Below are 12,963 nucleotides of genomic sequence, written 5' to 3'. Positions count from 1 at the left end.
AGCGAGTCTTGAGGAATGTGAAGTTTGGGCATACTGTATTGGCAAAATTCTTTATCTACCACCACAGGCTACGCTGCTGAGTCATTTTCTCTTCTGGTTGACACAGAGAAAATCACTTGTCAGCTGTCTGGTTGACGTGATGTTGAAGAAATGGAATGCCTGCCTGCCCGTAGACATAAAAAGCACTCTGCTCTGATACATCCATTAAGACTAAAGCAAAAAGGAAAAAAAACATCCTCTCAGCACAGAAAGGCCAAATTGGCCCCAGTGCATTTCACTAGTATAGGCCCATAGTTTGGAGAGTTTGTATCTGTGTGCTGTGGGTTGGAGGATGAGTGTGTAGGAGTTGTATTCTGACGGAGAGCGGTAATTTGGAGGGTGATTGGATAGGTTTAATTGTGTGTGTTGTGATTTGGAGAGTGAGTGGATGAGTTCTGTGCTGTCATTTTGACAAGTGAGTGGATGAGTTTTAATGTGTGACGCTGAAGAATGAGTGAAGTGTCTGAAGTGAGTGAAGTGGGTTTTACTCTGACTCTGAGGTGTGGGTCGGTCGTTGAGAACCGGTCGGTCCATTAGTTTATTGAGTTGCGTTAACGACTGCGGCCCACACACAGACGCTTCATCCGCTCAGTTTGGACTAATGAGCTGCTGAGCCCCTTCACGCTGCAGAGCCCCCGTTAGCCGGTTAGCTTTACCCTTTTCACTCTGTCTGTCTTACCAGAGCTGTGTGTGTGTGTGTGTGTGTGTGTGTTTGTGCGTGTTAGTATAGTGTGGCTTTGCATGCAGGTGTTGCCAGACATTCCAGTAAAATGTGTGTGTGTGTGTGTGTGTGTGTGTGTGTGTGTGTGTGTGTGTGTCCACACATGTTGATTTTGTTATTTTATATGATAAAAAGCAGACCGATCCCCCTGGGATACCAGAGCCCGTGAACTATTACAAAGCCATAAATTAGTAGCTGTGCAAATTATTATTCATCTGTTTGAAGATTATTCTCATTTTAATTTTGATATGTTTCAAACCAAAAGCACAACTGTGGGTATATAGCAAATTAAATCAGCAAAAATATATCCTCCAGTGTGCGATGTATACTCGTTTTTGAGGTTTCAGTAGTTCTACTGCACATCATCAACACCTGGAAAAAGAAGGGCTGTGCACAGGGATTTTGAACTTTGACACAACTGTACAGTAGGTATGTTAAAGCAATTGGATAATGTTTATCATTAAATTCTAAAAAAAGTTGTTGTTGTTTTATCTTAACTTTAAAAACATTTTTGATAGTCCTCTTCTGCGGTCAATTGGCTGTGTGCTGTTTGAAAGCATGAGCGTGCTGATTTGTTCACACTTACTCGAGGTCTGTTCACTGAGTGCATTTGGCTGATCTGCGCTTTTTAAAGTCTTAGCGCTCTGCTCCTGTTGTTTTCTGCTCCCCATATTGTTGATGCCAGCAGTGCTTTTCCCCCTTGTTTATGGGAAAATGGTTGCCCGGAGACTGATTTATGATGGCGTGCAATTTTTTCTCTGGCTAAGGGCTTGAATCAGCGGCTAAATTAATGATGTTATTGGATCATAATATAAATGGGCCGGGCCAGCGGTTGTTAGAGCGACTCAGCGCTTTCTCCTGACTAGCGTGAAAGTCAGGCCAGGTGTCAAACAGGAGGCTAAAAAAACACGCTTGAAAGGGCTGAAGAATGTCTGCAGTCAAGGGACGACTTAGCACTTCCACAATGCAGACCATTGTTAGTCTAAAGTCCAGAAATTCCTGGTGTGCAGTGTCGGTCGAGCTCAGATTCATGAACAATACAAGTGACACTTCTCGGGGTTCCCAAATCCCATGATGTCTGAATTATTCAGAGAAATTAATAAATGTAATGCGTTGTTCAAGCTGAAGGCAGGAAATGAGTGTGTGCTCTGGAGGCTGGGTAAGGCTTCACTGTGATGTCCATCACCACTGGACAGGGCAGCAGAGGAGCTCTGTCCACAGTGAGGGGAGGGAGGAGAGGAAAGAAGAGGGAGAGGAGAGGAGAGGAGAGGAGAAAAGACAAGAGCAGAGAGGAAAAGACAAGAGATGAGAAGAGTGGAGTGAAGTTCAGTGGTGAGGAGAAGAGGAGCGGACAAAGAGAGGAGAGGAGGAGTTAAGAGAGGAGAGGAGTAGATAAGAGAGGAGAGGAGTAGAGAAGAGAGGAGTAGATAAGAGAGGAGAGGAGTAGGAAGAGAAGAGAGGAGAGGAGGACAGATAATGGGAGAGGAGAGGAATAGAGAGGAAGGAAGAGGAGTGGAGAGGAGCAGAGGAGAGAGGAGGAGTGAAGTGGAGTGGGGAAGAGAGGAGAAGAAAGGAGAGAAAAGAGGAGGAGAGGAGATGAGAGGGGAAAGGAGAGGGCATGCTGTTCACCCCTGCTGCTTTACCAATGACTGTGACCTTAGCATGCATCAGCGCTCTGCTAAAGGTTCTCAGCCCTCCCCTTCACTGGCTGTATGTGTACACACACACACACACACACACACACACACACTGCTCAACCTCATACATATATCATACATCAGATACCCAGCTGGAATCAATGCATCTGCGATTTCAGACTGATCTTGGTGAAAGATATGGCAGATTTTGCTCACTATTATTTCCCCCCATCTCCCCTCTTTTGTTTGTTTTAGACATGTATTTTGTTGTTCTGTGTCTTTTGTTAAGGGAACTTGTCATGGTGGAGGGTTGCATGAATAAAAATGTTGTTATCGTGAATATGTTATTATTATTGGGCAGAAGAACCTGTCATCCAGCTGGGTGTCATGGTAACTGGAATCCCACCGTTTTGTGCTTAACTCTCAGGCCCCCGCTTAGATTCCTCCCCTGGAAAAGAAAGTCTTCTTTCACAGTAATAAGAGAGAGAGAGACTGAGAGAGAGAGAGTGAGAGAGACAGAGAGTGGTCACATTAGCTACAAGAGACAGGCATCTCCAGCAACTTGCTGCTGAGTGGGTGTTACTAGCTCATCAACAAAGCTGTGCCTTGCAGGTAGTGGCTTGCTAACGTGCATCACCTCAGATGTATTTTTTGGTAACAAAAACTGAGTTTTTAGATTTAATAACGCTTATTTCTTGCTAACTTTGACCAAATGTAGAGGCAAAAAAACGAAACTTATTTGTTTTATATAGACGTTTATGAGTTGGCTCTGCCATCTTGGATAATTTCTTTGTTAGTTACATTAGAAGCAATGTATGTCACGCTGCTTTCACTTAAACTGGCAGTCGCTGTGTCACATCGGTCAGCATTTACATAAAATAGACTTCTTGTCTATGTTGGCCCTGCTCAGCAGGCGACATAATGACCACTTGCCTCTTGGTGCTGTAAAATGCTAAATCTGATTGAAAATGAATGGCAGCTGGTCACTTTGCCTCTGCCTCTTGTAGCGAATGTGATAAAGCCATTAAACCTGCAATATTAAACCAATATTTAATGTAGGTAAGTATGGAATACAGAGCTCAACTAATCACGTTGTTGTAATGAGATGGCAATGAAGAGGGTTTTGTGCATGAGGCATAACCTGGGTGAAGGTTAAAATTAAAGCTAAAAAAGATGCATCATTGAGCCAACTATGAGCAATTCTGAGGCATTGTTACTTGTTTGGTCATTGTGTTGTGAATGTGTTCTTGCCTGGAGAGTTGATTGGCATGTGTCGTGATTGAATGAGCCTGTATGAGATGGTTTGAAGGTTTTAGAAGAAGTGAACTTAGTGTTGAGAAATGTATTGTATTGAAAAATATAGACCCGTAAACACCCTCTGCCCATGTCTCAGCATTAGTCACAGAGTCAGAAAGTTCTCTCTTTCTTTCTCTCTCTCAGTTCAGTTCAATGTAATTCAATGTGCATGGCCATTTTAAAGGAAATGGTGTTGCCAAAGCATACAGCTTTCTCTCTGGAGGGTGAAGGTGATCTGACATATCTCTTTTCTTCCCACCCATCTGCCTTTCACTTAAAAGACTCCACTTCAGAAACAGATAAAAGAATGGATAGAGGCAGAAAAAGAATGAGAAAGAGGGAAGGATAGAGAGAGTAAGTGAGGAAATGAGGGAGAGCGTGAAAACTACCTGCATCTGACAATTGATCTCATGCTTTCTGTGCACGCTGGTGGCAATGGGCTGAGCTGCGGCCTGTCGAATGTCCACTGCACTGAGGCCGAGGCCTCTGGGGGATAGCAGAGCAAAGGTTAGTCAGTCAGCAGAGGCCACAGGAATGGGTAGAGAGAGAGAGAGAGAGAGAGAGAGAGAGAGAGAGAGAGAGAGAGAGAGAGAGAGAGAGAGATTGAAGGGGCCTTAACACAGTGCTCAGTGCTCAGACAGGCCCCAAAAAGCTGATGAAATTCCTCTCACATCCACCGTCTTCTGGCGTCATAAAGGAGCCTTAGTCCTGTGCACACAAACATGCCCACACAGATAGAGGAGCACACACACACACACACACACACACACACAGACGCACACACACACGCAGAAGCTCTCAGTGTGCAGACTAATTTGGTGTATGTGCAACAGTGAGCCAGGGTGCCAGGTGATGACTAAATCTGACAATTGTCTTACATCATCAAACAAATCTCTGAATCTGTAACTCTCCGCTGTGCAGGTCTCAGAGTAAATAACATCTCTCCCCCTCGAACTGTCTCTTCTCCTCTGTCTCTCTCTACTTCTCTCTCGGGTACAGCCCAAACATCCTTCACTTTCTTGCTCTCCCTCTCTTTCATTTCCTCTCTTTGACTCACTTAATTACAGTAAAAACCTCCTTTACTTTCAGCTGCCCCCCTCTCTCCCCCTCTCTCTCTCCCTCTCTCTTCCCCTCTCCCTCTCTCTCTTAAGCTCTGCCATATGTCATGGTCAGATATTTCAGACTGTTGTATTGGCATTTCTGTAGAAATGTGGTGTTCATCCCATAATTCATAGCGTTACGGTTCTGAAACCCTTTTTGCCACACACACAAACACACACAATGCACCCAGTCAGCCTCCACAGGCCTGGACACCTGGGCTCAGACAGTGACTGCTAGCCATTGTCCGGGCAAATCATCCTGGCTTTGTTTTGTGGTTAATTGTTTTTCTATGATATTGTAAGGATTACTAATGATGTGCACAGGTTCTATGGAGACAGATGTCCTTCCTCTCCTCTCCTCTCTCTCTCTCCCCTCTCTCTCTCTTTCTCTATCTCTTGCTCTCTTTCTCTCTCTCAATCTCTCACTATCTCTTGCTCTCTTTCTTTCTATCTCTCTTTCTTGCCATTTCTCTATCTCTACTCCTCTCCCCTCTCTTTGTCTCTCTATCCGTCTCTTTCCTTCGTTGAGACTGGGGAATGTTAGTGCTCTGTGTGTTGTATTAGCGTGAGGATGTGAGGATAATGTTTTAATGAATGCCTTTCCCTTACTCTCCCTACAGGCTTTGAGGATCGAGTGAAGATGCGGAGGCCGTGGCTGTGGATATGGCTGGGCATTGGCGTCAGCCTCCTCTCTCCACTCTCCCTTGTCTGGGCCCAGGATACTGAAGGTGAGTCCGTGCTACCTACCTGCATGAGGATTGGGGATGCTCGATGGTGTTTTATACCCCCAACGTCGTCTTCCAGGCAGCGCTGCCACAGTCGACTTAAAAGCACCTTATCCTAAACCTAACCCTAACCCTAATCCTAACCTTAACCCATGCCTAACCATAGCGCCTTCCAGGCAGCGCTGCCTTGAAGACAACATTGGGGGCATAAACCATCAAGAAACATTGGGGACCCAGGGACAGAGTTGCTGATAACGTGTCTTTCATTAGGGGCACTGTCATATACGTTTAGAGCTACTGGAACAACAGGAGGCCTCTCATTGGGCGGTGTTCTGTTTAATTATCTTACTCAGTGAAGTGTTAATGCTCAGAGGCGTTCTAAAAAAAATGTCACGGTCCATTGTAAAAACAACTTCACATTTGAATGTTTGACTGTGAACAACTTATCCTACCTTGAGTTTTATAATAATTATATCATTCTATTAAATGACTCCTGCTGTCAAGTGAAAATGAAAGAAGACTGTTGATTGGTGAAAATAATGTATTCTGTGCAGTGAGTCTGTGCAGTGAGTAGTCTAAGCCTTTCTTCTGATGTCTCAAGAGATGGGCTAGCGAAAGACGCTAGCACCCGTAGCTGTTAGCTTCCTTGCAAGCACGCTAGCCTTCCAGGCCAAAGTGGTGCAAGTTTGTGGGTTCGTGGCTGGTGCTGGACCACGTCGTCAACACAATGCGCTAGAGCTAATGCCCCTCTCTATCTTCATAAAACTCCTGTCATGAACACCCAGCTCTTCCGAGAGTACCTCCTCTCCTAGCACTACCTACTGGACATGCTTAATCTAGCACTCACCACTTGACTATCCCTCTTATGCCTCCCTTACCTTGACTTAACTCCACTGGAACGGTCACTCGATTCTCTGCGAGTAGTACTTATTGCTGCACTAACATGCACTGTGCCTTGATTGTTCCCTTTTTGTAAGTCACTTTGGTTAAAAGCGTCAGCTAAATGAAATGTAAATGTAATGGAATGTTAGTCTGTCATTGGGAGCACACACTTCACAGTAGCCTACACTGCTCACTGTCATTAGGAGCACGCTCTTCACAGTTAGCCTACACTGCTCACTGACACTCGTACGCTAGAGCTACTGTAACATTAGCCAGCCAATTCCGATCTGTGCAGTGAGTAATCCTCACCCCCCGCCACCTTACAGTGAGAGACGCACTTACGACAGATGTTACCACCCGCAGGGTATTAGCCTACTTGCTAGCACTCTCCTGTCTCCCATGTCAGAGGCTGCGAGATTTGAGTGTGGCGTCGGACTGTGCTGTCAAACAACGCAGGTCACACTGAGAGTGTTTTTAAATTGTGCTTTACATTTACATTTATTCAATTAGCAGACACTTTTATCCAAAGTGACTTACAAAAATGAGGAATAACATTCAAGAGGAGATCTTAAGTAACAACTAATACAGGGGGCAGCTGTGGCAAAACAGGCTCAGCGCTCATGCCATGTACGGGTCCAAGTGCCCACGTGGACCCAGGTTCGAATCCGACCTGCGGTCATTTCCCAATCCCACTCCATCTCTCTCTCCCACTTACTTCCTGTCTCACTCTTCACTGTCCTATATATACAAATAAAGGCAAAAAGCCCAAAAAATATACTTTAAAAAAAAGTAGCAATTCTAGCAATACTACATCAATCTATAGTAGTACAACAGTGATTTGATTTAATCATTTTGTAGAAGTGGTCCCAGGGTCCCATGTCTCTTTGTCACATGTGGTGTTTAAGGAACAAAGTGGTGTGGCTGTATGGGTTTTGAGCTTGTGGCTTGCTCAGCAAAGCATTACGAGGAGACAGGATGTCCTCAAGTGCAGAATGGGGTGCACATTGATGGTGTGTTTGTGCTCCTTGGAAGGTCGGAGCAATGTGGAGCTGGGAGTGTGTGATTGTGTGGCTTTGTGTGTGTCTGTAGGACTTTACACTGACTTGCTGACTTGCTTTTTGGTCTTGTCCTTGTGCCTCTTGTCACAAAAGAAATGTATTGACACAAACACAAATGCACAAACAACCACAATCTCTCTCTTTCTCCCTCTCTCTCTTCCCCTCCCTTTCTGTCTCTGTCTTTCTTTCTCATTGTGTTTGTGTGTGTGTGTGTGTGTGTGTGTGTGTGTTTGTGTGTGTGTGTGTGTGTGTGTGTGTGTGTGTGTGTGTGTGTGTGTCTGTGTACTGTACTTGTGTATGTGTATGTGTGTGTGTGTGAGAGAGAGAGAGAGAGAGAGAGACAGAAAGGGAGATAGAGAGAGAAAAAGAGAGAGAGAAAGAGAGAAAACAGCAGAAGGAGAAGGACAGATACAAAATATGCAAATGTGATAGAGCAGCAGGTAGAGCAGCACCCACACAAAGGGATTAGTCACCCAGGAGGACCAGTAGCAGACATTACTTGGGTACATTTACTCAATTACTCTACTTAAGTAATTTTTTTATGTATCTGTACTGTACTTTACTTGAGTATTTAAATTTTGTTAAACTTTTAACTTTTACTCCAGTACATTTCTAGGCCAAATATCTTACTTTTTACTCCACTTCCTTTTGGAAAAAAGACTGTCCATATACATGCGTATTTTCTATTAAGTGAGCTATCTTTAAATAATGGTGTTACCTAACCTATGTGATTGTTATATCCACTATTTACTACCTTGTTGACCTCTTGCCCATTACTAGTCTCATGACGCCATCGACCAAATGATGATAGACAATGATAGACAATTATAGATAGATATACAATGATAGACAATGATAGACAATCTGACACTATCAAACACAAAAGGGAACGTCTTTTTGTCCGAAAGTGTAAAACAAAGCAAAAAGTGGTTACTTTGAAGTATCTAAGATAAGACATCAGATTAGTTTGTTTTTAGTTTTTACATACAACAATTCTTCTGATTTTGTCCTTGAATGAAGGAGAAAGGCTCAAGGAATGCCTATGCCTGTGCATAATCATTTCAAAAATAGTAAATGCAACTGTGTTAGTCATAATACATTTTAAGACTTTTACTTTCGATACTTAAGTACATTTGAAGGCAAGTACTTTTCTTTCTTTTCCCTGTTTGCTTTGATTAATAACTGAGGTGATTAAAATCAGAGGAAGGTTAAGTTTAAAATAAAAGTGTTAAAATGTAACTTTTTTTCCTTCTGGTCCTTATCTGAAATAGATATTTTTTTTAAAAAATCAATAATTATCGATATCGACTGATATGAAATGCTTATATCGTGATACAGTTTTTAGCCATATCGCCCAGCCAGCACTGAACTTTACATGCGTATCAGAAAACTTTGAATGGCCTTATCCTAGTAGATTGTTAGTCAATATTCAGATAGATAGATAGATACTTTATTGATCCCCAGGGGAAATGTTCTTAATAGGCATCATTTCAAAGCTTGTTTTATGGTCTGTCATGAAAATACAATAACGGAATTTTGAAAAATTGACCCATGGGACTGGTTGTGCTTAGGAGGGTCACAAATAATCTTGCCCTCTGAAACAGTTTGGTGTCCAGATGAATGAAGCTCACAGATATTGTGTTTTTTTTTCAGCTTAGTGCTTCCCAAGGACAGTTAGCAATGAAAACAAGAATTCATACCGGTCAGAGGATGTATGAAAAGAATGAGTGCATTTACAGTAGAGAGGAAGGTGAGAGTAAAGAGAGTGTGGGTGTGGGAGTGGGGATTGTGGCACCAATAACACAAGAATGAAACAGAATTAAAGAAAAAAAAGACTCTGATTCGTATCTCTTCAGCAGGATCAGAGTGGATCAGAGTGGGTCAGAGTTTCTTGCTGACCCGATATCCCACTTGCATTCCCATCAAAGGATCGTCCTATTCCAAGTCCAAGTGAACCCGTTTAAGTTTAAATGAGATTATGATTTTTATATGACAGTAGCTTGTACTCTGCTGTCTGACCGATCTGACCGGAGGCACTGTGTGAGTGTTATCCATTTAGCAGATGTTCTCTGGCTGGGCCAGGGTGTCTGAGTTCTGTGTTCACAGAGAGCAAAGTAGGACAGAGCTCAGGGCAGAATTATACACCCCTCTGACGAACAAGCTTTCTAGATGATCATCTCATTAGCCTTTTTATGACGTTGCTAATAGTGTGTAAGCAGCCATGAAGGCTACTTTGATAAATCTGATTTATGAAACTTTGTTTAATTTTGTTTAAAAAGAAGGAATACCGGTAATGTTAGAGATCCAACTACTGCCACTACTAGATCCAACTACTGCCAAGAAACGTGTGTCTTTGAGTAAGACTTTCCATATGTTATGTGGGATATGGTGTGTGTGTGTGTGTGTGTGTGTGTGTGTGTGTGTGTGTGTGTGTGTGTGTGTGTGTGTGCGTGCGAGTGGGTATGTGGATGATGAATACTGTATGTAAGTGGCCCAGGAGGTGGAGGAGAGGACGTCCCTCTTGTCCTATCATAGGTACAACCACTACAGACTGCCCGCTCTCAATCCAATCAACCTCTAATCCTGGCCTTCTCTTCCCCCTCCTCCCTCTCTCTCTCCCTCTCTCTTTCACTCTCTCGTAATGATCCTCTCTCTTTCTGTTTTTGTCCCTCTCTCTTGTGATCACCTTTCTCTCTGTTCCTCCCTCCTTCTCTCTCTCTCTCTCTTTCACTCTTGTGATCTCTCTCTCTCTCTCTCTCACTCTCTCTCTCTCCTCTTGTCCACCCACTCTATGCTATCCTCTGCTTTGTTAGAGAAGTCATATTGAGGGTATGTGTATGACAAGAGAGGAGGGTTTGTCCTCATGCACACCCACCGTATTGGGGTCTTTCTGGGCCCTGATGTTGTGGGTGTGTGTAAAAACTAGCAGTGAGTGAGCGGCAGGCGATGACTGTGCCAATCCTCATTCTCTTGTCGTTCAGCTCCGAAATCCCCAGGGATGGCAGTGCTCACACAGCGTACGGCACAATGCTGCGACAGCCGTACAACACTAATGTGTGACGGAGCTGCCAGAAGATGCGATACCTATTTCTGTGAGAATTAAAGCTGCACCAGCTGAGCCTTTTTCTTGATAACTCAGGCCAGGTGTCCCCACGGCAGGAGTCCGGCTGAGACTGGCCTTCAAAGCACACACGCAAAAAATAATTATCAAGCATGGACACCTGTCTTTTTATAGGGTCGATCATGTCTAGTTTCAGTGTGAAGTCTGGACAGCTGTTTCACACAGCCTCAGTCTTGACCTGGTGCACCTTTTGAAACTGTGAGTTAGGGGTTTAAACAGACGTTTAATATTACTTTAAACGTTATTAAACTTTATCGGTCTGTCTGTGACCTACTGCATTTGTATCTGTGCAGTGTTTTAACAAAATACTATGACGTATAAAGCTTTATGTTTGTTTTATGAGGTGCACTGGTTGTCTTTGTTTATGTATACATTTTTATAGATTTGAAGCTAAGCAGCGCTAAAGCCGCTTCGTGGCGTGGGATGTGGACACTTGGGGTTAACAATGTTTACTGTTGTTCTGGCTTTGCTCCTGTTTGGCCCATCCTGATCAAACACAGTGTTTTGTGTTTCATCACTGAGCACAGATTGGATTTTCCAGTTTGTTGCTCTTTGCACAGACTGGGATTTATGTGTTTCCTAACAATGACGCATTTGGTAAAGATGACACGCTATGGTCTCCAGGACAACATCCTGGTCTTATCCCAATAGAACTGGGAATCCTATTTCAGGCAATTCCCTCCTTTTTAAAAATACCCAGTGGGCACACACACACACACACACACACACACACACACACACACACACACACACACACACACACACACACACACACACACACACACACAAATCCAGAACATAATCTTAAATTAGTCCCAAGATGATTCCTGTCCTTAAATACATACACTCTCTCTCTCTTTCTCTCTCTCTCTCTCTCTCTCTCACACACACACTCTCTCTCTCTCTTACACACACACACACACACACACACACACACACACACACGCACATACACACATACTGAACACTCCACTTTTGCTGGTTTAAATGTCACAGGCGGATATAAATGGCAGCAGCATTCATAAGAAATTATGAGGTTGAATGCTGGAGTGTTAAAGTTCAGGTCTGCTGAGAAGCCCACTCAACGCTTCCGCTGTCTTCTCACCCAGCAGCTCGCTAATTTAGCACTTATCCACTGACCCCACATAAGGTGAGAGGAATTACTGGAAATCCTTCACTTTTGTCTCGGAGGACAATTTTGTGGATATATGCACGCGACTGTTCTTAACCAGCTTATACTAGATTTAAATGTTGACCCTAAAGAACAAACGCACTTTCCATTATCCCTCTGGTCAGAATATCTAATGCCATGTGTAAATGGCACAGTGTCTTGTCTAAAGAAGATGTTTGGGTGTTCAGAAGAGTTCAGTTCAGTTCCTGGGAAAACCCATAGCCAACCTTCTGGCTGGAAAGCCCTTAAAAGCACAGTTTAACTGTAAGCACCATTTTACTATAATCACTGGTTCACTGTAATCCTCCACTCAGTGTCTGATGGCTTATATACTTCTTCACTGCCCCAAAGCTAATATTTGTTTGCCCATCTAGATGAATGACACATATTTTAAAAACATCCTTATTTTTAGTTTTCGCCTTCATCACTTTCCTAATTACGGTAACCAGGAAGCCTCTCGCTGCAGGTGAGATCAAGGCTTTCACACTGTGGAAAAACTCAAGCTCTCATATATAGGGTGGCTAGTCGAGTCAAGCTGTCAGTTTGGAATAACAAAGACAAACCCAAAAACAGATGAGCTGTGTTTTTAGTTGGGGGGGGGGGGGGGGTACACACACACACACACACACCGGTGAGAGGGATGAGAAGAGAGGGGGAGTCTGTCAGGGAGATTCATCAGAGAGATTGCAACCCCACCCCCCTTCCACCAGACACCCGATCATCAGCCCCTGGGCTCTCCCAGCCCCACTGTGTGCAGTGCACTCCCTCAGGTGATGAATGTTTTGTAATTAAGGGTTAGGCTGGCATCACCCTCGCGGCCGCTCTGATTACTGCTGGAGATTGTCCTGCCAGAGAGATGCAAACAGATGCAAATACAGCCCCCCAGTGCCCCTCTGTCTGCAGGAATTGGGCAGCACACTGTCCTTGGAGTGTGACTGACAACCAGCCTTTTTACGAGAGTTTTTTCTAGTTTTGTTTATGTTTGGCCAGCTTGAAAGGAGTCCAATTCAAGCAAGGGTTTTCAGACAGCTTTTTAATCAGGTGACTTAGTGACGAAATGCTATTGATTTCTAATTGCCCGATTAAATTCCAGCCTGAGCCTTGAAAATTATATGCAAATTGGCCCCGCCACAGAGAATTAAAAGGGCTTTTCAGTCTTAAATGGATTTCCCCGAAAGTGAGGATTGATATGTCGTTTTTTTTTCCGGTTCTC

At 43.7% G+C, this 12,963-nt stretch overlaps 1 protein-coding gene across 1 annotated transcript in view; it reads left to right on the top strand.

Moving 5' to 3' along the window:
• The first annotated feature begins 4,227 nt into the window (after nt 1–4,227).
• The window catches only part of pcdh15a (protocadherin-related 15a), a 175,293-nt gene continuing 166,557 nt past the window's right edge, over nt 4,228–12,963 (top strand). The window contains exons 1-2 of the mRNA XM_076286445.1: nt 4,228–4,231; nt 5,414–5,521. Of these exons, the coding sequence (XP_076142560.1) occupies nt 4,228–4,231; nt 5,414–5,521 (112 nt within the window). The remainder of the gene's footprint in view (nt 4,232–5,413; nt 5,522–12,963) is intronic.

The sequence above is a fragment of the Alosa pseudoharengus genome, unplaced genomic scaffold, assembly GCF_046254945.1.
Source record: "Alosa pseudoharengus isolate Yale_2024_CS ecotype anadromous, Long Island Sound unplaced genomic scaffold, YU_APseudo_1.1 YU_APseudo_1.1_scf_15, whole genome shotgun sequence".
Taxonomy (NCBI): Eukaryota; Metazoa; Chordata; class Actinopteri; order Clupeiformes; family Clupeidae; genus Alosa; species Alosa pseudoharengus.
This window is presented reverse-complemented; position numbering and strand designations above follow the sequence as displayed.